General features: G+C 39.7%; 1 protein-coding gene across 4 annotated transcripts; it reads left to right on the plus strand.

Moving 5' to 3' along the window:
* The first annotated feature begins 4,130 nt into the window (after positions 1-4,130).
* On the plus strand, positions 4,131-25,013 carry LOC133854390 (uncharacterized). Of its 4 annotated transcripts, none has more exons than XM_062290577.1 (6): positions 4,131-4,522; positions 22,291-22,368; positions 22,468-22,552; positions 23,618-23,706; positions 24,169-24,243; positions 24,349-24,745. In XM_062290577.1, exons 1-6 carry the CDS (start codon positions 4,235-4,237, stop codon positions 24,409-24,411), a joined length of 678 nt encoding a protein of 225 aa, XP_062146561.1. In that variant the 5' UTR covers positions 4,131-4,234; the 3' UTR covers positions 24,412-24,745. The 4 variants fall into 4 exon arrangements, with proteins under 4 accessions (XP_062146561.1, XP_062146562.1, XP_062146563.1 ...); XM_062290578.1 differs by having other exon boundaries at positions 4,132-4,522; positions 24,346-24,363; XM_062290579.1 differs by lacking the exons at positions 24,169-24,243; positions 24,349-24,745 and adding an exon at positions 23,959-24,036 and having other exon boundaries at positions 4,133-4,522.
* Positions 25,014-26,373: the final 1,360 nt, after the last annotated feature.

The raw sequence follows: 26,373 nt of genomic DNA on the forward strand, positions 1-26,373 counted from the left end.
AGTCAATGTCCAAACAAGCAAGCCATGGTGTTGCAAGCCAATGGAGAAATTGTGACCGATAATGAAGATTCGGACACCGACAACATGCTGCCATTGGAGGATGTTTCCGATGAGGAGTATTTAGCCCCTGATGCATTGACATTGGTGGCAAGGAGAGCATTGAGCTTGCAAGCAAAAGGAGTTGATGAAGTACAGCGAGAGAACATCTTTCACACTAGGTGCTACGTTAAAGACAAGATATGTAGTGTGATTATTGATGGTAGTAGTTGTACTAATGTTGCAAGCACAATTATGGTGGAGAAATTGGGATTGCCCATGATAAAGCATCCTAGACCGTACAAGTTGCAATGGCTAAATGATAGTGGTGAGATAAGGGTGAACAAGCAAGTGTTAGTTGCATTTCGAATCGGTAAATATGAAGATGAAGTGTTGTGTGATGTAGTACCGATGCAGGCGGGACACTTATTGCTAGGGCGTCCATGACAGTTCGATAGGCAAGTGAAGCATGATGGCTTTACGAACAAGAACTCTTTTGTACTTAATCAACGATCAATCACTCTTGTACCATTGACACCGCAGCAAGTATACGAGGATCAAGTGAGATTACAAAAGAAGAGTGAACAAAAGAAAGAGAGTGAGCAAAGGAAAAGGAGTGAAAAACAGAGAGAGGCCGAGAAAAATGAGAGAGAAAAAGAAAATCAAAGTTCGGCCCTTGAGAGAAAACAAAAGAATTTCTATGCAAAAGTAAGTGAGATCAAGCGGGCAATGTTTTCAAAACAGTCGATGATTGTACTTTTGTACAAAGAGGCACTTTTAAACACTAACGAACTTGACCTTGCTTTGCCTAATTCTATTGTTTCTCTTTTGCAGGAGTACGAGGATGTCTTCCCCGAGGAAATACCACATGGGTTACCTCCAATCCGAGGGATTGAACATCAAATTGATTTTGTTCCCGGTGCAACCATCCCAAACCGACCAGCTTATAGGAGCAATCCTGGGGAGACAAAGGAGCTTCAACGGCAGGTAAGTGAATTGTTGGAGAAAGGGCACGTGAGGGAGAGCATGAGCCCATGTGTGGTTCCGGTCTTACTTGTACCTAAGAAGGATGGGACGTGGAGAATGTGCGTTGATTGCCGAGCCATCAATAACATAACGGTAAAGTATCGTCATCCTATCCCACGCTTAGATGATATGTTAGATGAGCTGCATGGTTCTTGCATATTTTCTAAGATTGATTTAAAAAGTGGCTATCATCAAATTAGGATAAAAGAAGGAGATGAATGGAAAACCGCCTTTAAAACAAAATATAGTTTGTATGAATGATTAGTTATGCCTTTTGGTTTGACTAATGCTCAGAGCACCTTTATGAGACTTATGAACCATGTTTTGCGAGCATTTATAGGCAGATTTGTTGTTGTCTATTTATACCTTGATGGATTCCTATTTCGAGAAAATAAGCTATGCGTGCCTAATTGTTCAATGAGGGAGTTATTAGTGCAGGAATCACATGGTGGGGGATTAATGGGACATTTTGGAGTTGCAAAGACTTTAGCTATTTTGCAAGAACACTTTTATTGGCCTCACATGAAACGAGATGTCGAACGGATTTGTGGTAGATGTGTCACATGTAGGCAAGCTAAATCCAAAGTGCAGCCCAACGATGGCAAAAGGAAAGCTGACTTTGTGAAGCAGATTCATGAGAAAGCAAGACTCAACATTGAGCGAAGAACGGAACAATATGCCACACAAGCCAACAAGGGACGTCGCAACCTGGTTTTTGAACCCGGAGATTGGGTTTGGCTGCATATGAGAAAAGAAAGATTCCTGGCGAAAAGACGTTCCAAATTGCTCCCAAGAGGAGATGGTCCTTTCCAAGTCCTCGAGCGAATCAATGATAACGCTTACAAGCTAGATTTACCTGGTGAGTACAATGTAAGTACCACTTTTAATGTTACTGATTTGAGTCCTTTTGATGTAGGTGATGATTTGAGGGCAAATCCTTTTCAAGAGGAGGGGAATGATGGAGATCAAGGCACCGCTTCGAAGGATCTCGTTCAAGTACCAATTGGGCCGGTTACGAGAGCACGAGCAAAGAAGTTCAAGGATGTGCTCAACGGACTCATCCAAGAGTTATGGGCTCAAGCAAATTCGTGGAGGCCCATTGAGCATGATCGACGTGGGCAACAAAGAATCGTCACCTTGATTCAAGTTCTAGAAGGATCCGGTCAAGGGTAAGAATTGGCAAGAAAACAATCGCAGGAAATCTAAACCAAATTGATGCGGAATAAATTGATGGTGGACTGACATGGAAATATGAAGAGTACCATATTTAGAACGATTTCATGCCCTATTTAAGTTAGATATTTAAGTATATTTTGATTTGATATTTCTAAGTTTTCCATAATGGGTTTGTTGCCCAAATAATTGTTTGGACCGCAAGAGATTGCGTAGGGATAAAGAGTTTGCTAGTCTTTTGTAAAGCCTATTTAAGCATGTGGTTGTAAAGAAAAAGGAGACATTGATTATTCATAAAACTTGTGAGGTTTATTCTCTTTGGTTCTTTGAAGAACTACTCGAACTTATCGGGATTTCCCGTGGCGTTCATCTCGACTTATCAAACGGAGTTTCCACCACCGTTTATGGCGTCTTCCTTATACCGAGGTTCTTGTTTGTCATAAACAACGGGTCGAGGTCTTCTATTCGAATCTGTTCATAGAACGATCTTGGGTTCCCTTTCGTTGTTGGGTCTCGTTATTTTTGACGGGGTTCACATCAGTGGGGGTCTTGATCGGCAGTATGAGCCCCGATCTTCCATGGATCGACGATGGGTGACGTCCGGTGGATGGGTCGACGCCAGTGAAGCTGGAGGTGGATTCCGCCGGGGTCTTGATCGGCTTCAACTGTGCCCTTTTTCCGGTGGATTGGTCTTGATCGGTGCTAATCGGTGGTTCCGTTGCTCTGGCCGTGGGTGGATCGACGTCATGTGTGCGGTGGTTGAACGGCGTTGATTCGATGGTTGAGTGGTGCGGTATTGAAGTAGAGATTGTGGTGCGGTGGGTGCTTCTTCTTCGTCGTAGTGCAGTGGGTTGGGGTTGGGGGAGATCGGAGAGTGAGAGAGAGACCGGAGAGTGAGAGAGAAATGAAAACAAAAATTAAAGAAAATAATTAAAAAATAATATTTTAAAAAAGTAGAGAGTGAACTGTTGGAGAGAAAATAGGATAAACAGTAGTTAAAGTAGAGAGTTGTTCTTTTTTAATAGCTATTCTAACTTTATTGCTGGAGATGGCCTAAGAAGCAATAGTAGCTAAGAGCACTAATAGCAGAAGCCCTATAAGTAGTTCTGTTCCTTAAAAAATCAAGCCACAGCAGTTACCCTATTTTAGAGGGTCACCATTGGGAAGCTACAATACTTCCTAATACATTGGGAAGTACTATAGCTTCCCAACAGCTTATTTTAATAAAAAAAAAACGTTCATCTCTCTCCTCTCTCTACGCATCCTCAACCTAAAAAAAAAAAAACAGCTCTCTGTCTCCTCTCTCATTCAGTCATCTTCAACCTTTCTCCTTGCGGGTCTTGCCGCTGCCACCCACCTCAACTCCCACAAAATCCCCTTCCTCCTCCTTGAAGCTTTTGATGCCGTCGGTGGAGATGGACAACGACGCTCTTCCCTTCACCCCTTTGTCTCTCTCTTATTCTCTATCCTCTCTCATTCTCAATCAAAACAGATGAGTGAACAAAAGAAAAAACGAATAAACAAAGAACAGGAGAGCGATTGAGTAAAAAAGAAGATGCAGACAAGAGCGAGAAAGAAGATGCAGAGAGAGAGAGAGGAGAAGAGATTTTATGGAGAAAAAAAAAAAAGAAAAAGAAAAAGAGAGAGACAGACGAGACGGAGAAGAAGACAGAGATGAGAGAACGGGAAGAAAAAGAAAAGAAATGGCATAAAAGATGCCGAAGCTTTCGGAATAAAGTAAACAAAAAATAAAAAGTAAAAAGGTCAAAAATATTATTTTAATGGTATTGGAAAAGATAAAGAAAAGCTGTTGTATGGTGTTTTTGTATAGGATAAAAAGATGTGGTTTGATTTCCTAAATTTTCCATAAATTAAAGAAAATTGTTGTAAATTTGCTGCTAGTGCTCTATCAAGGTATCTGTTAGAAAATCAGAGTGAAACGTAAAAGGCCAAGCTCATCACCTAAAGTACCTCGCCGAGAGAGCCAGATAGGCGCACAATGGAGAAAGCGGTAGCAGAGCTAGAGCGAGTTCAAACCCAGATCCTCCGGCGTATATCAAAACTAGAGCTCTCTTTTTTGCCCCAGGACCTCTCTACGGCCCTCCCTGTCCCTGTTCACGCAGTCTGCGACACCGAAGCTCGCCTCTCCGCCATCCTCCGAACGAACGGCGTAAACGACTTCTCCTTCAAGAAGGTCCCCTCCAATTACTACGACTGGCCCCTCGACTCCCGGCGAGACTCCCTCGGCGCCGCGTCGGTCGACCATCTCTGCAAAAGCATCGTCCTGGTATCTGTCTTGCTCCTATCTCATATTTTTCTTCGGCTCTCTGTGTGCGATTGAACTGCATTTTCTCAGCTTTAGCCCTAGATTGATTGTTCTATTATTTAATTTTATCGCGAAAATAGCAGATGAAGAGGGATTGGTTTTGATCAATGTAGACGCTTAGCACAGGAATTGTTGCTTCATAGGTGAAATTGAAGTCAATACAATGTGATAATACTAAATTAGTTTTTGAGAATTTGGCAATGGCCAGCAAAGTTGTACGTTTGACTGAAAATTTAGTGCTAGACGTGTCAAAGATATTTTGTAATTGAATTTAAACAGTTTAATATAAGAATCTTTTCCTTCTGTACGGCTATTGAAGCAAGACGCCCTAATCAGGTTCCGACCTCTTGCTTGAAAGTGGGTGCTAAAGGTAGTAGAGAATTAAGAAGGCTGTATTGCTCCATTAATTACGATGCAAAGAGCGGTAGTGCGAGCCGTGGTAGAGTCAAAGGGAGGGCTGTCGGTGGTTATTTATGAACCCCAAGCTGCTTTCATGGAACGTAAGAGGGTTGAATGAGAGTGACTAGCGCTTGTGAGTTAGAAATTTTCTTAGACAGTGGAAGGCATACATTATTTGTTTGTAGGAATCTAAGTTGGAGCTCATTTCCAACAGTATTGTCTGTAGCTTGTGGTGTGTCATCATGTGGATTGGTGTTACTTAGCCTCTAGAGGGGCCTCTGGTGGTATTTTGCTCATGTGATATAGGAGGGTTGTGGAGAAGATCGAAGAGTATGTGGGGGAATTTTCCGTCGCTTGCTCATTCAGAAATGTCGAAGATTGATTCTCTTAGGCTTTTGCGAGGGTTTATGAGCCCAACCTAGATGGTGCCAGAAGATTGTTATGGGATGAATTGACTGGCTTACTTAGTTGGTGGAATTTGTCGTGGTGCATTGGGAGAGAATTTAACATCACCTGTTTTCCTTGTGAAAGGTCGGATGAAGGCCGTTTTAGCCCCACTAGGATGGATTTCTTTGATTTTATCTTTGAAGTAAGGTCTCACGGACCTCCCCCTCATAGGAGTTTTTCGTGGTCTATCAATGTTCCCTGGACTATCTTAGAAAAAGGTTGGATAGATTATGTTCAGACCACTTTCCCATTCTTCTTTACTGTAGTGGTATTGAGGGGGGGGGGGGGGGGGGGTAAAAGATCCTTTAAGTTTGAAAATATGTGGCTTAAAGCCGATGGTTTTGTGGATACGGTGAGGCAGTGGCGGTCATCTTATCAGCTTCAAGGACCCCTTAGCTTTATTCTGGCTCATAAACTTAAGGCCTTGAAACCTGATTTAAGAACCTGGAATGAACAGGTGTTTGGCAATGTGGTATCTCAAAAAAAAATCCCTTTTGGAGGAGCTTCATGTTCTTGATAGTTTAGGGGAAGAGAGGGCCTTAGATGATGAAGAGAAATTGAGGAAGACCTATGTCATTGGGGAAGTGGAGAAAGTTACTTTAATGAAGGAGATAAGTTGGAGGCAAAAGTCTAGGGTTCTTTGGTTAAAAGATGGTGACAAACGCACAAAGTTTTTCCATCAGGAAGCCAATTCGAATAGAAGGGACAACTTCATTGAGTCGTTGTCGGTCAATGGCTCAGTATCTTTTAATCAATCGGCAATTAGAGATCACATTGTGCATTCTATGACAGTCTTTTCTCATAACAATTTAGTTGGCGCTTCAAGCTGTACAACCTTGATTTTGATTCCATTGACGTGGAGGAGGCTTTCTGGTTAGAGAGACCATTTGAGGAGAGTGAGGTCTTGGTGTGGTGAAAGGTATGAACAATGAGAAAGCGCCAAGCCCTGGTGGTTTCCCTATGGCGTTCTTCCAAGTATGTTGGGAGGTGATCAAGGTAGATATGATGGGGGTGTTCCATGATTTTCATGCCAGTAGCAAGTTTGAGAAAAGTCTCAATGCCACTTTCATTGCTTTCATTCTAAGGAAAACATGGGCCATTGATCTTAAGAACTTTTGCCCTATTAGTATTGTGAGTGGAATTTACAAGATTATTGCTCAAGTCCTTGCCAATAGGTTGAATGGGGTCGTCGAGAAGATTATTTCGAAGCCCCATAACACTTTTGTCAGAGATAGGCAAATCCTTGATTCGGTGCTCATTGCTAATGAATGTCTGGATAGCAGGATCGGATTTGGTGAGCTTTCTTCGGTGCACTTCTCCGTTTTGGTGAATGACTCTCCATCCAGCCTCGTTGGTAGCTTCTGTGGTTTGAGATAGAGAGGTCCTTTGTTGCCTTCTCTCTTTGTTATTGTGGGCCTTAAGTAGAATGATTTCTGCAATTGTTGATGGGTCTTCTCTTGGGCATTTTAGTGGGGTCTGGGGAGGTTAATATTTCATACCTTTTGTTTGCGGATGACACTTTGATTTTTGTGGGGCCAAGCCTGACCACCTTCGCTATTTATGTGCTTTATTCTTATGCTTTGAAGCTGTCTCCGTATTGAAGATTAATTTGGCTAAATCAGAATTGGTTCCAGTGGGTAATGTTGAGAATATGGATGGGTTGGCTGTTGTTTTGGGTTGGAGGGTTTCTTCTTTGCCTATGAAGTACCTTGGTCTCCCTTTGGAGACTTCCTTTAAGGTCAAGTCTATTTGGAATGGTGTTATTGAAAAGATAAAGCAGCGACTAGCTAGTTGGAAAATGATGTACTTGTCTAAGTGGGGCATGATTATCCTTATCAAGAGCACGCTTTCCAATTTGCCTACATATTTCATGTCCCTTTTCCCTCTCCTTGTGGGTGTTGCAAGTCGTATAGAGAAGCTTCAAAGAAATTTCTTATTGTGGAGGAAGGGGGGCGGGTTCGGCGAAGAGTTCAAATTTCACTTGGTAAGTTGGTCCAAGGATGCTTTCCGATCTCTGAGGGAGGTTTGAGGGTTCGAAACCTGCAGATTTTCAACCATGCTCTCCTAAGAAAATGGTTATGTAGTTGGTAAGATTGAAAGACGACTGGCTAGTTGGAAGCGAATGTATCTGTCTAAGGGCGGTAGAGTTACCCTTATAAAGAATACTTTATCTAACCTACCCACATAACTTCCTTTCTTTGTTCCCCATTCCATCCAGTGTTGCCAGTCGCATAGAGAAGTTACATCGAGATTTTTTGTGGGGAGGTATAGGTGAAGAATTCAAATATCACTTGGTTAGCTGGTCTACAGTTTGTTCCCCTATTTTAGAAGGTGGTTTGGGCATCAGGAATTTGAGGGTCTTCAATCAGGCTTTGTTAGGGAAGTGGTTGTGGCGTTTTGCGCATGAGAGAGAGGCTCTGTGGAGATCAGTTGTGGATGCAAAGTATGGTTCTACGTGGGCTGGTTGGTGTTCCTTAGACCCCCATGGGTCTCACGGGGTGGGGTTATGGAAGAACATTAGGAAGTGGTGGAGCTTGTTTAGCAGCCATACCAGATTTATTTTGGGCAATGGATCCAGAATCAGATTCTGGGATGATGTGTGGTGCGGAGAGATGCCCCTCAAGGAAGCTTTCCTAGGTTTGTATGACATAGCTTGTGACAAGAATTCGTTTGTGGCAGCTCATTTGATTCTGGAGAGCGAATCTTTTCAGTGGGATGTCAGATTTATTCGAGTGGCACACGATTGGGAGGTGAACATCTTGACTTCTTTCTTTACCTTATTGTATTCCATCAGTCTTGATTGTGATGGGGAAGATAAGATTTGGTGGTCTCCTTCTCGTAAAGGTAAGTTTGATGTTAGATCTTTCTATAAGGCTCTTGCCTTTAAGGAGACAAGTCATTTCCCCTGGAAAAGTATTTGGTGTACCAAGGTTCCTTTGAAAGTGGCCTTTTTCGCTTGGGCAGCAGCGTTAGGGAAGATCCTTACTATAGACAATCTTAGAAAGAGTCGGCTCATTATGATTGATAGATGTTGTATGTGCAAAAAGAATGAGGAGTCTGTGGATCATCTTCTTCTTCATTGTGATGCCACTGGCGTTCTTTGGAATGCTATTTTTAGCCGCTTCAATCTTTCTTGGGTTATGCCTCGTCGGGTGGTTGATCTTTTCGCTTGCTGGTGGATAGGTGGTTGCACACGGAGTGCGGTTGTGTGGAAGATGGTTCCTTGTTGCCTTTTATGGTTCTTGTGGAGGGAATGCAATGATAGATAGTTCAAGGACAAAGAAAGAACCATTGAGGAGCTCATTTCTTTTTTCTTTTATTCTTTGTACTCTTGGACGGTTGCGTTCCTTGCCCCCTTAGTGATTAGTTTTAATGATTTCTTGTATTGTTTTCTTCTTCTTCTTCTTAGTGGCCGTTCTTGTATACTACTTGTATACTTGATCGCTTTCTACGTTTTAATGAATTTTCTCTTACTTATCAAAAAAAAAAAAAGAAAATGGTTATGGCGCTATGCGCATGAGAAAGAGGCTTGTTGGAGAGTTGTGGTGGACTTTAAATTTGGCGGGGGTGGGTGGTGTTCTAATGTGCCTATTGGGGTGTATGGAGTGTGGTTATGGAAGAATATTAGGAGGGATTGGGGGAAGTTTTCTAGTCACACCAGGTTTGAGGTGGGAGTTAATAGCTTGCATGAGGGATGTCTTTGTAGCAGCCCACCTGGAGCTTTTTGGTGGCTCCAATCAGTGGAACGTTAGCTTTGCTAGAGCTGCTCATGACTGGAAGGTGGATACATTTGCTTCTTTCTTCAGTTTGTTGTATTTAGCTAGCAAGAGACGGAAAGGTGAAGACAAGCTTTGGTGGACCCGCTCCAAAAAAGAATTGTTCAATGTTAGATCTTTCTACAATGTCATGATTTGTATTGATGACTCTCCTTTCTCTTGAAAAAGTATTTGGTGGACTAAGGCTCCTTTGAGGTTGGTTTTCTTTGCTTGGTCGGCGGTACTAGGGAATATGCTTACCAAGGACAATTTTAGGAAACGACATGTCATTGTTATTGACAAATGTTGTGTGTGTAAGAGAAATAGAGAGTCTGTAGACCATCTTTTCTCCATTGTGCGGTTGTTTGCGCCTTATGGAGTGTTTTTTTAAGGCGTTTTGGGTTGTCCTGGGTTATGTCTAGCCGAGTAGTCGACTTGCTTGCTGGTAAAACTTGGTGCGCTATTGTGTGGAAGATGGTGCCTCTTTGCCTCTTGTTGTGCCTTTGGATGGAAATGAATGATAGAAATTTTGAGGACCACAAGAGAACGTTAGAGGAGCTTGAGTCCTATTTCTTCTATACTTTTTTTCTTTGGACAATTGCATTTATTTCTCCCTTGGTGCTTAGTTGTCATGATTTTTTTTGTTCTTTTCTCTTTCTAGTCAGGTAGGTGTTTTCTCTTGTATACTTCTTGTGTACTTGGGAGTGCCTTACGCTTTTAATGATATTTCGATTACTTATAAAATAGAAGAAGAATCTTTTCCTACTTCTGAGAAGTAACACAAATATTAACCTGTCTTCTATTTGTATAAAATAAACATGATCACATTCTATTAGTTCTTGGCTTAGAAGCAAATGGTGGGAGTGGGAAGTGGCGATGGGATTATGTTTTGGGGGATTGAAGGGTTTGGGTTTGTAGAATAACCATGAACTCAATTTGCTTGTTTCTTGAAAGAAGTTATTGATTAGCTATGGAGAGGTGGTGTTGCGTGGAGGCAAAGTCATTTGTGTTTATGGTGTTAGAAGGAGCCTCGGTGGTGAGATTGGAAGAAAGGAGGAGGAATTTTTCAGGGCTCGTACTGCTTGGTGCTCAAAGTGTTGGGTGGCTAGTTTCGACGATGGAGAGTTTGCTGTGGTTTCTGGGAGAGGACTTTGTTAGGTCTTTCAGGGAGGGTTCAAAGGTTCTCATCGTTAGACGAGGTGTTAATGTAGCTGGAAGATTCCTTGAAGTGGCAGTCTACGCTTTGGGTGGCCGGAGAGGGATTATTTACATTCTTGAAGGTTATGATGGGCAGGGATGGAGTAGATTTGTTTTGGAGTTAGGTAAGGTTAGAGATTTTCTCAAAATCCCAGATGGGCATGGCATGGTTCATTTAGCTTCAGTTCCAGAGAGGCCTTGGAGAGCTGGTGATGATGCTAATGAAGGTTCTGTCCCCTTTGTTCCTGTTGGTTCTCCCGGCAAAAACGGAGTCCCATCCTTCATGGAAGTCCTACGTAGAGGTGTCAAATGCCCGGAGGTGGAGAATAAGCTGTCTCATCTAGTGGTTCCGTTGGGTGAGAAGCGCTGTGATCACTCAATGGAGGAGAAGAGCTGTACCAAACAGAGAAGCCATTGGACAAAGACCTTTGTGACCTTTGTGGCGCATAGAACATGAAGGGAGGGATGAGTGTCAGTTGGTTGCCTCAAACTTTTGGTTACTTCTTTGGTGATTATTCTGCAGATTTTCAGTTGACAGGAGAGGAGCGCACGTTTCCATCTCGTGTTGTGGAAAAGCCATCTGGAGAAGTTGAAGGCTGACGTGGACCAAGCTTCTACTAGGGTTTGTGAAGGGCTTCTTTTGTTTGGGCCTAGCTCTAAGTCCAAGCGTTATGGGTGGAAGAAAAAAAATAAGAATAAGAAGAGTAGACTGCGTTGGGTTCCAAAAGTCCCGAAACCCATCTCTAATGTCATGTTAGCTGAACCGGAAGTGCGCCTTGAGGTGGGTTTGTCGCCGGCGTTGGATTATGGCGGGTCAGAGAAACCTCCGGCAGTCTCTGAGTTGTCCGGTGGGTCGTGTCCTCTGTCTCTAACGTCTGGTTTCTCTGCTCCGGAGAATCAGTCTTCTAGACTCGTGCAGGGTCCTTTGCCTGAATATGTTGCAGTGGCTATGGAGGATGGAGTGGGTCCGTCTGAGATGATGGGTACTTTTCCAGCGATTCCAAAGGTATTCGGCGGGTCGTCTTCTTCCACTGTTGTCCCTGAATTGGCAAGCTTGGTCTCTCAACCAGAACCAAGTTTTGGGGTAGTGTCTTCCGTTCTTGGTCTGGAGGCCAATCTCACAGATTCAGTTGCTTTGGTCGACTCTTCGATGAATACAGAAGGTGCACTGGTTGTCTGGGTTGGTTCAGATCCATCAGACACTTTGGTTACGTCGGATTCTTCTCCCTTTGTTTCTTCATTGATATCTGGCCCTTTCTCCCATAATTTATTTTCTGGTTTAGGGTTTAGGAATGGGTTAGATTTTGTTTTGATCCCTGAGGAAGAGCCTTCTCCTTTGTCTTGCTTCCCCAGTGAAAAGGTCAGGGGATTTTCTGGTAAGGCGTCTTTGGAGTTGCTGCTGAAGATGGCCTTAGAGTACAACACTCCAATGGGGATTACGTGTGTTGGATCCAAAGGTCAGCTCCCACCTTTGTTTATGGATCTCATTGTCAATCATGATAAGAAGGAAGAGGGTTTGGGTTCAAAATCGGGCACCAAAGGCATGAGGGAGCTAAATAGACTTTTTTGTTCTGTTAATTATGATGCTCATAGCGGTAACTCTTCCAGTGGTAGACGTAAATGGAGGGTGCATTGTAGTTTGATATGAAGCCTAAAATCCTTTCTTGAAATGTTAGAGGGTTAAATGTGGGTGAGAAACAGTTAAGAGTTAAAAATTTACTGAGGCAATGGAAGACAGATATTATTTGTTTGCAAGAAACTAAACTGGAGTTTATTTCTGACACCTTAGTGAGAAATCTTTGGAGCGGTCCCTTTGCGGACTGGTGTTAGTTAGCCTCTTGTGGTGCCTCTGGTGGTATGTTGATTATGTGGGACAAAAGAATTGTAGGGAAGATTGATGTGTTCATGGGTGAGTTTGTTCTTGCATGCTCTTTTAAAAGTGTTGAAGATGAATTTTCTTAGGCTTTTGCTGGGGTCTATGGTCCTTACTTGGATGCTCTTAGATGTTCTCTTTGGGATGAGTTGGCTGGCCTCTCTTCTTGGTGGGAGCTGCCTTGGTGTATTGGGGGAGACTTTAACGTCATTCGTTTTCCTGCCGAAAGATCGAGTAATGTTTGCCTAAATACCGCCATGATAGAGTTTTCGGACTTTATTTTTGAACAGGGTCTTATGGACCTCCCTCTTGCTGGAGGGTCGTTTACGTGATCTAATAATCAGGAGAATCCCACTTGGTCTCGCCTTGATAGATTTCTTGTTTCCCTTGATTGGGAAGTCAAGTTTCCAGGTTCTTTACAGAAAAGGCTCCCTAGATTGTGTTCGGATCATTTCCTGATTCTTCTCGATTGTGGAGGCATTCATTGGGGTCCTAGACCGTTCAAGTTTGAGAATATGTGGTTGAAAGCCGACGGGTTTGTGGATTGGGTGCGACTTTGGTGGACGTCTTACCATTTCTAAGGTTCTCCTAGCTTCATCTTCTCTCAAAAGTTTAAGGCCTTAAAGAATGATCTTAAGAGATGAACGAATAGGAGTTTGGCAATGTGGAATTTCGCAAGAAAAGGCTTTTGGAAGAATTGTATGCCCCTTGATAGGTTGGAGGAACAACGTGATTTAGCTCCTGAAGAAAAGTTCAGGAAAAGTGAGGTCATCAGAGATATGGAGCACACTACTCTGCAGGAGGAGATTAGTTGGAGATAGAAGTCTAGGGTTCTTTGGCTTAAAGAGGGTGATAAATGCACTAAATTTTTTCATCGGATAGCTAACTCGAACAAGAGATCCAATGCCATAGAGTCTCTCTCAGTTAATGGCTCTATTTCTTTCGATTAGCAGGCTATTAGGGCTCATGTTGCCCATTTCTATGAGTCCCTCTTTACAGAGCCTTATCCTTGGAGGCCTGGGTTAGACAACCTTGCTTTTGACTCTTTGGATGCGGTTGAGGCTTCTTCCTTGGAATTTCCTTTCGTGGAAAAGGAGGTCTTAGAGGTGGTTATGGGCATGAACCGCGATAAGGCTCCAGGTCCTGATGGGTTCTCTATAGCATTCTTCCAAGATTGTTGGGATGTAATCAAGAAAGATATCATGGGGGGTTTTTCAGGACTTTCACACTCATAGCAAGTTTGTTAAAAGCATTAATGCCACCTTTCTTGCTCTAATTCCGAAGAAGTCTGGGCTTTGGATCTTAAAGATTTTCGGCTTATTACTCTTGTTAGTGGGGTTTACAAGATAATTGCAAAAGTTCTTGATAATAGACTTAGAAAGGTTGTGGATAAGATAATCTCGAAGCCCCAAAATGCTTTTGTGGAAGGTAGGCAAATTCTTGAATCATTTCTTATTGCTAATGAGTGTTTGGATAGTCGTGCTAAATCAGGTGAACCGGGGTTGATCTACAAGTTGGATATTGAGAAGGCATACGATCATGTCAATTGGAACTTCTTACTGTATTTGTTGACAAGATGTGGTTTTGGTGAGAGATGGTGTTCGTGGATAGCGCATTGTATTTCCTCAGTTTGATTCTTTGTTTTGGCGAATGGTACCCCTTCAGTTTTTTTAGTAGCTCTTGTGGTCTAAGACAAGGTGATCCTCTGTCGCCTCTTTTGTTTGTCATTGTGATGGAGGCACTAAGTAAGTTGTTTACTGTTGCTCTTCACAGGGGTTTTTTATCAGGTTTCTTAGTGGGTTCTGGTAGCAATGGGATGCTTAATATTTCTCATTTATTGTTTGTGGATGACACTTAAGTCTTTTGCGGGGCAAATCTTGATCTTAATTTGGCCTAATCCGTTTTCTTCAAGCTTTTTTTTTTTTTTTTTTTTTTGTGGTATTTTGAAGCTGTTTCAGGTTTAAGGATTAATTTGGCCTAGTAAGTTTTGGTTCCAATGGGTGATGTTAATATGGATGATTTGGCTGGCATTTTGGGGTGCGGAGTTTCCTCTCTTCCTTTAAAGTATCTCGGTCTTCCGTTGGGGGCCCCTTTCAAGGCTAAGTCCATTTGGGATGATGTAGTGGGCAAAATTGAAAGATGGCTGGCTAGTTGGAAGATGATGTATTTGTCTAAGGGTGGTAGAGCTACCCTTAAAGAGTACTCTATCTAATCTCCCCACGTATTTCCTCTCTCTTCCCCATTCCTTCTAGTGTTGCTAGCCGTATAGAGAAGCTTCATTGTGATTTTTTATGGGGAGGTCTAGGTGAAGATTTCAAATATCATTTGGGTATCTAGAATTTGAGGACCTTTAATAAGGCTTTACTAGGAAAGTGGTTGTGGCGTTATGAGCATGAGAGAGAGGCTTTGTGGAGATCAATTGTGGATGCTAAGTACGGTTCTACTTGGGCTGGTTGGTGTTCCTTAGATCCCACTGGGTCTCACCGAGTAGGGCTTTGGAAGAACATCAGGAAGGGGTGGAGCTTATTTAGTAGCCATACCAAACTTGTTTTGGGAGATGGATCCAGGATCAGATTCTGGGATGATGTGTGGTGCGGAGAGATGCCCCTCAAGGAAGCTTTCCCAAGTTTGTATGACATTGCTTGCGACAAGAATTCGCTCATTGCAGCCCATATGATTTTGGAGAACGGATCTTTTCAATGGGATGTCAGGTTCATTCGAGCGGCCCATGATTGGGAGGTGGACGTCTTGGCTTCCTTCTTCACCTTATTGGATTCTATCAGAGTTGATCGTGATGGGGAAGATAAGCTTTGGTGGTCTCCTTCACGCAAAGGGAAGTTTGATGTTAGATCTTTTTATAAGATTATTGCTTACAAGGAGACAGCTCATTTCCCTTGGAGAAGTATTTGGCGGACCAAGGTTCTTTTAAAAGTGGTTCTTTTTTTTTTTTTTTTTTTTTTTTTTCTTTTGCGCTTGGGTGGCAGCTCTAGGGAAGATCCTTACTTTGGACAATCTCAGAAAGAGGCAAGTTATTGTGATTGATAGATGTTGCATGTGTAAAAAGAATGAGGAGTCTGTGGATCATCTACTCCTCCTTAATTGTGAGGTCGCTTGCGTTCTTTGGAATGCCATTTTTAGTCGCTTCAATTTGTCTTGGGTTATGCCTTGTCGGGTGGTAGATCTATTTGCTTGTTGGTGGACGGGTGGTTGCTCTCGGAGTGTGGTTGTGTGGAATATGGTCCCTTGTTGCCTCTTATGGTGCTTGTGGAGGGAGCGCAACGATAGACAGTTCGAGGACAAAGAAATAACCATTAATGAGCTCATTTCTTTTTTCTTTCATTCTTTGTATTCTTGGATGGCTGCGTTCCTTGCCTCTATAGTGATTGGTTATTATGATTTTCTTGTTTTGTTTTCCTCTTCTTCTTAGTTGTCGTTCTTGTATACTCTGTGTACTTGATCGCTATGTGTTTTTAATGAAATTTCCCTTACTCATCAAAAAAAGTTGACTTATAGGAAGAGTCCAAGTAATGTTTGTTTTTGTTCATGCTAGTTGGTGTGCACGCACATGTTGTTGTTTTGGTCTTTTGTGTGGGTGTGGGTGTGGGTGCATGCGTGTACATGTGTGTGCACGCACAAATGCTCATGCATTTGTTAATTAGTAATGCATCTTAGCATTAAGATATTGGTGAAGAATTATGAAAGTAGTTGGGGTATGATCAAAATTTCTAAAGAAAAAGCTTCTAGAAGCATATATGGAGTATAATCAACTGGAAGTGGAATAGGCACACAATTAAGTTTCATAACAACTTGAAAGAGTATGACTCTTATTGCATGGTTAGGTGGAGTAAGCACGAGATTTGTGAGTTTGAAGTAATATCATTGCCCCTTAGGGAAAATCTTTCTACTAAGGCTCTAGGGATGTTGTTTTCAATAAATCTCTTTGTATTTTTTCTCCATTATTTCTTGAAGAACGTTGCAATACTTTTTTTGTTGCTTGAGTTAGCATACACTTCTTAGGAAAATTTTCCGCATATTGATTATTTATTAAAATTGAATCTTTGACTAGCATGGATTGGACTTTGTGACCATCGGCATTCTTTCTTCTTCAAAATGCAGTGTTGTCGATATAGAACAAAATACCCATGTTTGAATCTTTGAAATTTTTTTTTGTATTTTTTAAAAAAGTAATAGGGGTATTTTGAAAATTTTGACATGATTTAACGGAAAATCCTAATGAAGGGGTGGAATTGAAAGATAGATACACTAAATTGTCATTTTTTAAAGTCTATTGGTATGATTGTAAAAGTGATAAAAGATCAGGAGTGATAAGTGAAGTTTTTTCACTTTTTTATTCATTTTACTACAATGCCTCTCGTCTCTGAGTTTTTTACTTTGTTTGCAACCCAGTTGAGGAAAATCAAGCGAGTTTCTCTCTCGTCTTTGAGAGCTAAAGAAAATTCAAATATCACCAAAAAATCATTGGAAAATCAAGATGACTACACTGCAACCCAGTATCATTGAAAAATCAAACAATTGGCCGAAGTGACAAAGCCTTTTGATTAGTGAAAGAGAGAGAGAGCCACCTTCATCTTTGAGCACGAAAGTGAGAGAGACCCACTTCAAATAGTCGAAGCATCAAAGACTTTTGACTAGCGAATGAATTTTTCAAAGATCATCCAAGGCTTGAGCACAAAACAAAGATAAAGGGAAAGAAGCAAGAATAGGGTGATGGGTTCTGTAAAGAAAGTGAAATGATAAGGGAAGAACAAAAAAAAAAAAAAAGGTTCAAGAAAGAAAGAGAAATCGAGAGAAACAATTAAAAACAGATGTGTTTGTCAACAATATATATTGTTCACGAATGGGTTTTCCATTTCCATTTACATAAGTCATGTTGGATTTGTGGAGCTTGGTCCGGACAAGTAGCACACCCTGTCCGGACAAGTACTCCAGGTCTTGTTTTTTGCCAAGCCTGTTCAGATAGGCAGCAGGGCTTGTCTGGACAGGATTTTTGGTAAGTGCCAGTTTTGAGGCATGTCAGGACAACCCATTGTCCGGTCATGCCACAAGGGTGTCCGAACAAAACCGCATGGAAACTCCGGTTTTCTATTTAAAGACCTGTTTTGAGACCCCATTTTTATGGGAAAGGTGTGGAAACACAAAGATGTCTTTTTTATGTTTTCTATAGAGGTTTTTTTATAGGGGTTTGGACAGTTGAATAGTTTAATCAACGGCTCTAGATTCTAAAAGTCTCTTGTATTTTTCTCCATCATAGTGAAATCTGTTGTAACTTTGTGATGTAGCTCTTAGTGGTGAACCACGTAAATATTGTGTTCTTGTGTGATTGCCTGAAAGTCTTTCATTTTGCTTTCTTCTTATTTTTTGTATCTCACGAGTCTTGGGGAATAGGATTAATTTTCTAACAACTGGTAGCGAAGCCTTTTTGGTTCGGGTGAGAGCGATGGTAGGAGAAGAAAGAAAGATTGGAATTGAGAAGTTCAACAACACAGATTTCAGGTACTGGAGGATGTATATTGAAGATTATCTGTATGAGAAGAAACTACATCAGCCTCTTTTGGGAGATAAACCTGACATCATAAAAGCTGATGAATGGGCCATACTGGACAGACAGGTGCTGGAAGTTATTCGGCAGACATTGTCAAGATCAATTGCGCACAACGTTGTGAACGAAAAGACTACAGCAGGCCTAATGGCGGCTTTGTCAGGTATATATGAAAAGCCGTCTGCTAACAACAAGGTGCATCTGATGAAGAAACTGTTCAATATGAAGATGGCAGAGGGTACCTCTGTAGCGCAGCATCTGAGTGAATTCAATACAATCACAAATCAATTGTCTTCCATGGAGATTGATTTTGATGATGAGATCCGCGCATTGATTGTCTTGACATCTTTGCCAAACAGTTGGGAGGCCATGAGAATGGCTATGAGCAGTTTTGCAGGGAAGAGTAAACTCAAGTATGAGAATATTCAGATATTCGGTCTTTCCTATGGGAAAATACTTCTTTAGAAATTCTTGTTGCAATTGAGCCCAAGAAGTAATGGAGTTTGGTGTTAAGGAATGAAACTAATGTTTGGCTCTTTCCTTGAGGGAGAAGGGAAAGAGATGCGTCTTTAGGGCGTCCTCGGTGAACCCGTTCAATTTAATGGTAGAACAGATTGCTAGGAATTCACCGAGAAATTCATAAGGATTTTCAATACTACGTTCTAGAAAAGATGGTAAACTCTGTATAGTGCTAAGCTTAATCTCATAATGAGCTGCCGCAATATTTGGCAGCCTGAGATGTAGGAGAAGTGTACGTAGTGTAAAAGTCCATGGGCCTTACTCACACTCAAAAGACGCCTTGAGAGAGGAGGGGTGTCCATAGCTTATAAAGTCTATAAGACAAGGATCTCTTAGCAATGTGGGACACTTTAATACGCTTCCTCACGTATGGCATCTTTGGCCAAACACATGTTCAACAACGGGAGGGAAAAGCCCATCATTGTCAAAGGAACCTGCTCTGATACCATGTAAAAGTCCATGGGCCTTACTCTCAAAAGACGCCTTGAGAGAGGACGGGTGTCCATAGCTTATAAAGTCTACAAGACAAGGATCTCTTAGCAATGTGGGACACTTTAACACGTAGTAGGGAGATAATGAACTCTCAAAGCCATAAGGTTATTGTCACCCATAGTCTCAGTGACGCGCTTTCCTAGCAAATTAGAGTTCCTTTTGGATCTAAGTTGTCTAAGAGTGCGTTCAATGTTGGGGTCGCAAGAAATTAAAGGCAATGATTGAGAATAGGGTTATTGTCACCCATAGTCTCAGTGGCACGTTGTCCTAGCAAATTCGAGTTCCTTTTGGATCTAAGTTGTCTAAGAGTGCGTTCAATGTTGGGGTCGCAAGAAATTAAAGGCAATGATTGAGAATAGGGTTATTGTCACCCATAGTCTCAGTGGCACGTTGTCCTAGCAAATTCGAGTTCCTTTTGGATCTAAGTTGTCTAAGAGTGCGTTCAATGTCGGGGTCGCAAGAAATTAAAGGCAATGATTGAGAACGATGACCCAGCATACAACAAAAGAAAATAAAGATAAAAACAAAATAAAAAGCTCACAAACAGCCCGTAGGAATGCTGGAATTTAGCTGCTGCAGATGATGATGGTGCTCAGCGAGGAAAACTGAGAGGGAAAAGAAAAAGTAAAAGAAAAAGTAAAAGCAAAATTAGAAACGAAAATCAAGTGTAAAAATAAAAATAGAAAGAAATAGAAAATAATGAAGCTAGATTTAATATTTAAAACTTAATAACGCAACCGTTAGGCAGTTCCCGACAACGGTGCCAAAAACTAATGTGGTCTTTTGTTTACCAAAATGTATAAATAATAATTATTACCACTCGCAATAGAACGAATCTTTGTAGGATAAGATTATAGAGAGGGTGTCGACTGTCGAACCTCAAAGACTGTAGGGGTGTTATTAAGTTTATGAAGATTAAAAATAACTAAATAAAATATTTTTTGATTTTTATTTTAACTAAGTGCATAAAATAAACGTAAAAGAGAATTTAAATATAAGAAAGAGAAAGAGTAGAATATTGACTTCACCACTATCCGCATATCAATGGTTAATCATATTTAATTAGAGAAATTCATTCTATGCATATTATAAATAAACAAGAAATTGACTTATTAAAGCATAAGTATAATCTATCTTCGATTGGCAAGGATCGTATTCCTAACCACTAAGATGCGGTACGACCTGTCTTCCCTAGGCATGGATTAGCTATGTCTTTAATAAGATATATACAATCAATGGAATAGTATAACCCATCTTCGGTTGGTACGAATCGTCTACCTAAATTACACTAAACTAGGGTGTAGTATGATTTGCCTTCCCTAGGCATAGCCTATCTAATCTTCTTGATCATATGTCAATTAAACCCGTTGTACAATAATCATTCTTATAATCACAGAAAATAAGAATGATTTGAGTTCAATAAAGGTAAAAAGCTTTCTAAGACAAGAGAAGAATTCTATCAATATTGATTATGAATTGAAGAACAACTACATTAAAAGATGATGAACAATATCAAATAGTAGCAATTTTCATAATTATACAACTAACATGCATAAACTAATTTTTTTTTTTTAAAATTAAAATACAATCAAACCATTGTGCTTGGATAGGGCTACATCAATACCCTACAAAGGTTTTTAGCCGTTCATGACGCTGCTGTAATGGCCTCCTGCCATAATTACTTCTCTTCAACTCTTCAAGAATTTCTTTGAATTTGCTCTAGGTAACAGTGTGTATTTCTTCAATGTTTAGAGGCCCATTTATAGATGTTAGGAGAGGCCTAGAAGCCTTAGGAATCTAAGAAAAATCGGAACTTAGTCTCTTAGTCCAAGTAGGAGATTAAAAATTCAATTTAAGTAGGAAAAGGATTCCAAATTCGTCTAGATTTGCGGTCTTTTATTACGGGGCAATTTTGACATAGAAAACGTTTGAATTAGGAAAAACTTATTTCTGACATATTTGTTACATTTTTTATTAGCTTTCCAACGCTACCAATTTCATTGCAATCTGAGACTTGAGCGGAAAGTTATGATCAAAACACTGAGACGTTTGCAGAATCCAAATTTGAATCCAATCCGATTTTGACTCTTGTTGGAGAAATTCCAATTTAATCATTCCCTTGATTTGATTAAACTTAACCACATCTTCTAGGTCTTTTCAAAGTGTGCTTTAAGCCAAAAATCAATGGAATTAATTGCATGTTTATTTAAAATCTGAAAATAATAAAACAACACAAAATCAAACAAATAACAATGCTAAGGAATTAACATATACAAGTTAAGGGGCTTGAATGTGCAACATTTGACACTTATCAGAAGGCTCTGTATCATAAGTGGGGGTACAGAATAAAGGGTGAACATGATGATAGCACATGCTACAAGGCAAGATTGGTTGTCAAGGGTGCTGGGGATTGTGGCAGCAAAAGATCTATATTTGGAGCAGCTAGATGTGAAGACGACATTCCTTCATGATAAGTTGGAGGAGGATAGTTACATGCGGCAGCCGCAAGGATTTATGGAAAGGAGAATCCGGCAGACATGTTGACAAAAGGTGTAACTATTGAGAAACTGAAGTTGTGCACAACTTCAGTTTGTCTTCGAGGTTGAGGACAAGAAGAAGAGTTGCAGCAATGGTGCCTAAGGCATGGAGGGATGCGGAGCATGAAGATGGTGGGCAGACCAGTGTCCAAGTGGGAGGTTGATGGGTTTGTGGAGCCTGGTCTGAACAGGTAGCACACCTTGTTTGGACAGGTAGTCTAAGGGCTTGTTTTTTGCCAAGCCTGTCAGGACAGGCAACAGGGCCCGTTCGGACAGGAGTTCCAGAAAGTTTTAGTTTTGAGGCATGTTCGGACAGTGTGTTGGCATGTCCGGACATGCGGGACACGAAACTACGAAACCCTAGTCGCGTCAAGACCAGCGGCAAGAGCATTCGGATGCCACTTGGAAACTCCGATTTTCTATTTAAAGACCTGTTTTGAGACTGTTGTTATGGGGAAAGTGTGGAAACACAAAGAGGTCTTTTCTAGGTTTTCTATAGAGGTTTTCTATAGGGGTTTTGAGAGTTGAATAGTTTAATTAACGCATTTAGATTGTAAAAGTCTCTTATATTTTTCTCCATCATTGTAAAATTTGCTACAACTCTGTAGATATAGCCCTTAGTGGTGAACCATGTAAATCTTGTGTTCTTGTGTGATTGCCTGAAAGTCTTTCATTCCGCTTTCTTATTTTTCGTATCTCACGGGTCTTAAGAAATAGAATTAATTTCCTAACAAGTCGATGGAGGGGTCTTTTAACCATTTCATTAGCCATTTTGGCTTTAAACAATATGAGTTCTTTATTTCTCTATAGATAACTTGATCAGAAAAATGATCTATATTTCTAAAGTTTTGCATTCAACTCACAGCTTTCCCCATGCATCATGTCACGAGTTCATGTTATGATGAATTATTTGTTTTTCTTGGGGTCTAAAGTTCTTCAATTTCCGTCAGGTTAACACTCAAGCCCAGTCGAATGTTATTGATTGTAGTGATCGAAACAATTCAAAGTATTATGTTGTTGTCGTTCAGGTACTTTTCTTCTCTCTCTCTCTCTTCCCCCAATCGGTAACAATCTGCATTCCAACCTACCTAAACTATCTAGTATTTTGGACATTTTATTTGTTGCAGTATACTGCTCGATTCAATGCTGAAACTGTTAAAAACTTTCTGTATTCGCTCAACGATGGCAAGATAGCTAAAAAGAAATTCAACTGTAAGTTGTCATTTACTCGATGATAACAAAACTCCTTAGAAGTTCCAGAGTTGCTGAATGTATGTGCGCTGTAAATCTTTTTTCACTGTTCAGAAATGCAGTGACACAGCCCTAGTGTATGTTTTTACCAACAAATGTCACTATTAGTATTAGTTGTAAAAAGCCTACAAAAAAATGAGCATACCTTGAACAACATATCCAACATATATCATGACAATATGTTGTTGACTTAAAAAGTTTTTAGATTTCCAGGTACTTCTCTTTCTATTTATTTTTACTCTACTCATGACTGTTGACAATATGTTGTATCTTGGGTGTTTGATGGGGGGTTTCTTTTGAATCTTGGGTCTTATTGTATTATGGGGGATTACTTTGTATCTTGGGTGTTGGATGGGGGGTTCTATTGGGTTTTATTTTATTATGGGGGTTACTTTGTATCTTGGGTGTTGGATGGGGGGTTCTATTGGGTTTTATTTTATTATGGGGGTTACTTTGTATCTTGGGTGTTTGTTGGAGGGTTTCTATTGTATCTTAGGTTTCATGTGGGTTTTAGGTGTTGTGGGTATGTAGTTTCTTATGGGTTTTTCATGTGGGCTAGCTGAGTTGCTCCTGTGTATACTTCCTGTGTACTTAGGGGCGCCTTACGCTTTTTTAATGAAATTTTCTTTCTTATCAAAAAAAAAAAAAAACTGTTGCATTACTTTCACCTACATTTTTTTTTCTTGAATCCAGGATGAAGCACAAATTGCTGAATCTGGTAGAAAATCCTGTAGAAACTTATAAAGTAACATTATATTCACTACAACATATATTCCGTGTTTTTATTTTTGGTTGTATGTTTGTTTTTTCTTTTGTCAGTTTTTATTAGAATTGTTGCTTGTTGTCATTTCTGTATTGAAGAAATGTTTTAACTTTTGCATCAATGTTGGATTTTATTTTATTTTTTTTAGTTTTGCTTTTTCATTGGCAGATTTTAGTAAAAGCTGAGGTGTTCAAAGTAATGATTTATTAACTCTTAATTTCTTCCAACTAAAAACATATAAATGGTTTTTTATGATTATGCAGTGAGGCTTGCCCCTGAGGAGACATCAGGGAATTTAACTGGATATGAGCACAATGCAGTGACATGTATTGGCATGAAAACAGACATTCCGGTAAAACATTCTTTCTAAAATTTTTGGGAAGTGTTCTCCAGCTAGATATGACAGTTGGAGTCCTTGTTCATCTCATTGGATTTGTTCATTTTTCTGCTGCTTTTATTTTTCCATTTACTGGATTCTTCATATTCTGCATCACTCTTGAAGCTTTATGCTTTGGTAAGTATCTAAGCCAGTAATTGACAATATGTTACTTATCAAAAAGTAATTGGCAATATGTTCAAAATTATAATATAATTAACCGAACAGGGAACAAGGATGATGGAACTTCTGTGTAGAATTATTGGTCACTGGCTCTTCCAACATGCTTAATGCTTTGAAGCTTATATAAGGTCTTTTTTGATTGACACATGCACTTGACACCTGTTTTTCAGACAGTACTTTTAGAGTGCTCTTTCCTGCTTTATGTAGCAGCAACACATTGACCCTTTAGGTTTAATTGCCTGGGCTTGCTTACAGCCATGCAGCTGGTGTTTTCAATCAGGATTCCAACATATTTTGGTCGGAAAATTGAGTGTTCTCCATGTTCAATATGTATGTCATCTTAAAGAACCTCTTTTTATGATTCAAATCCTTTGAAACATGCCAGCTGTTGGGTAGGACCACTGTTCCATATATCATTTCTGTTTCTATCAGTAGGTGAAGGCTAGGATCCTTTGTGCAAGTTTTGGAATACAAATGGTGGTCCATTCCATTGGGTGACTATCAATGATTTTCTGTCAGTCTGCTCCATCTACAAGAGTGGGTTGTTTACAAGGAATCAGCTAGCTAGGTACTCTGGCAGCAATGGACCTCACTTACATGTTTGCGAATAATTTTTGTTGGAGGCATGATATATTTTTTGAAATTAGCACCTAGAAAATACTTGAAGTTGAATGAATGCCCTCTGGTAATGAAATGAATACCTCGTGTCACAGGCACAATAACATATCACAAATGAGAAATGCTACGGGTACCAATTAATCAGCTCCACGTCAGTTTGGTACCCGTAGTAGTTTTCATCACAAATTAGAAAGGAAAGAAAAGAAATGAAAATGCATTGTTCAATTTTTTGTGACCACAATAGAAAGCATGGTATTGTTTTAAATTGTACTGAATTTATTTCAGGTGATTTTGGATGAAGCAATTGTAAAACTTCATCCTGATTTCTTCTGGTTGGGTGGTGGGGAGGTTGATCTGAAGCTGGGGATCCGGACCTCTGAATTTATCAACTTTGTTAAACCTTTCATCGTGAGATGTAGTGGTAATTGATTTGCCTGACATGAATCACTATCAAAATAATTAAAAGCACAATTATTCTAAAATGACACCCCCTCCCTCCCCCCCCCCCCCCTTAGTGGAGTCTGAAGGGAGGCCATTCTTCAATTCCTTTTAAGAATCCATTGGTTTTTACGTGTTAGTAATTTTTGGAGAAGAGAAAATTTTCCTTATTGGAAAGAAGTGTTGGTTTTATGGGATGCTAAATAAAGAAGTGTTGGAAAGAATTACACTATCCTGAATTTTTGAAATAGGATGAAAGGTGCACCTAGAAATGATTATATAAATTTGTTTAGAATTCACTTGCATTGAAATTTTAGGTTAGGTGACATTTGATTTCTAGACTGCTACACTGTGCATCAACTTGAACCATCATATAAAGTAGCGCGGTCAGGAATTTGGTTTAGGAGATGCAAGATTAAAAGAAACAAAATAAATTGTCAAAAACATTAAATAATATAAGTAACAAAATATATAAATTATGACTTATAATTTGTTTGTTATATAAATTTATTGAGTTGTTTTGGACATTTTTTCATATTTTTAAACGTATATATAATTCAACACATTAACTACAGGTATATATATATTCTATTAAAATTAAAATATATAAAGAATGTCTATATATTCATTAACACATTAAATTAAAAGGACAATTCAAATATAAAAATTTGTAAAGATAATTTGATTACTTGGAGTAAATGGTGTAAATTTAACAACATATTTGAAAATTTTGAAGTTCTGTGTACCATAATTTTATTTAAAAAATTATTATAATTTGAAAATTTCTGTGTACCTTAATTTCTTTTAATAATTCGTTCCCAATTATTAAAATTCGTGTATGGAGAAAATTATAACCTTTTTTTTAATGGTTTGTGGAGAGATTATTATTATTATTATTTTTTTTAAAAAAAAGAAATAATAAATCAAATAGAAAAAAAAAAAAAGAAGCTAGAAACCTTTTTTGGCGGCATCAAATGGCATTTCTACTACGATATATATATATATATTCTAAACACATCCTAAAATTAAAATATTTTTGTGTGTTTTTGGAAGGAGGCAGCTACATGAAAAAAATTGAAAAAGTATAATTTTATGTGTGTTTTGGAGAGGGGGAAACTAAATGACAAAAAAAGGAAAAGTTTACCCAAGTGGGAAGGGTAAATGAATTGGAAATGTCAGTGGGGACCACTTTGACTCACATAAAGCAATAGTTTTTGTGTATTTTGGAAAGGAGATAACTTAATAAAGAAAAAAAATATAATTAATATATATATATATATATATATATATATATATGGAAAATGATAGATTTATAACATCGCCACAATAACTGCACAACACCCCTTTATATGGGGTGGAGCCTAGTGTGTGGAGCCCACCAACATGTGATGGGGTGTTGTGTAG

The sequence above is a fragment of the Alnus glutinosa genome, chromosome 13 (assembly GCF_958979055.1).
Source record: "Alnus glutinosa chromosome 13, dhAlnGlut1.1, whole genome shotgun sequence".
NCBI classification, from domain to species: domain Eukaryota; kingdom Viridiplantae; phylum Streptophyta; class Magnoliopsida; order Fagales; family Betulaceae; genus Alnus; species Alnus glutinosa.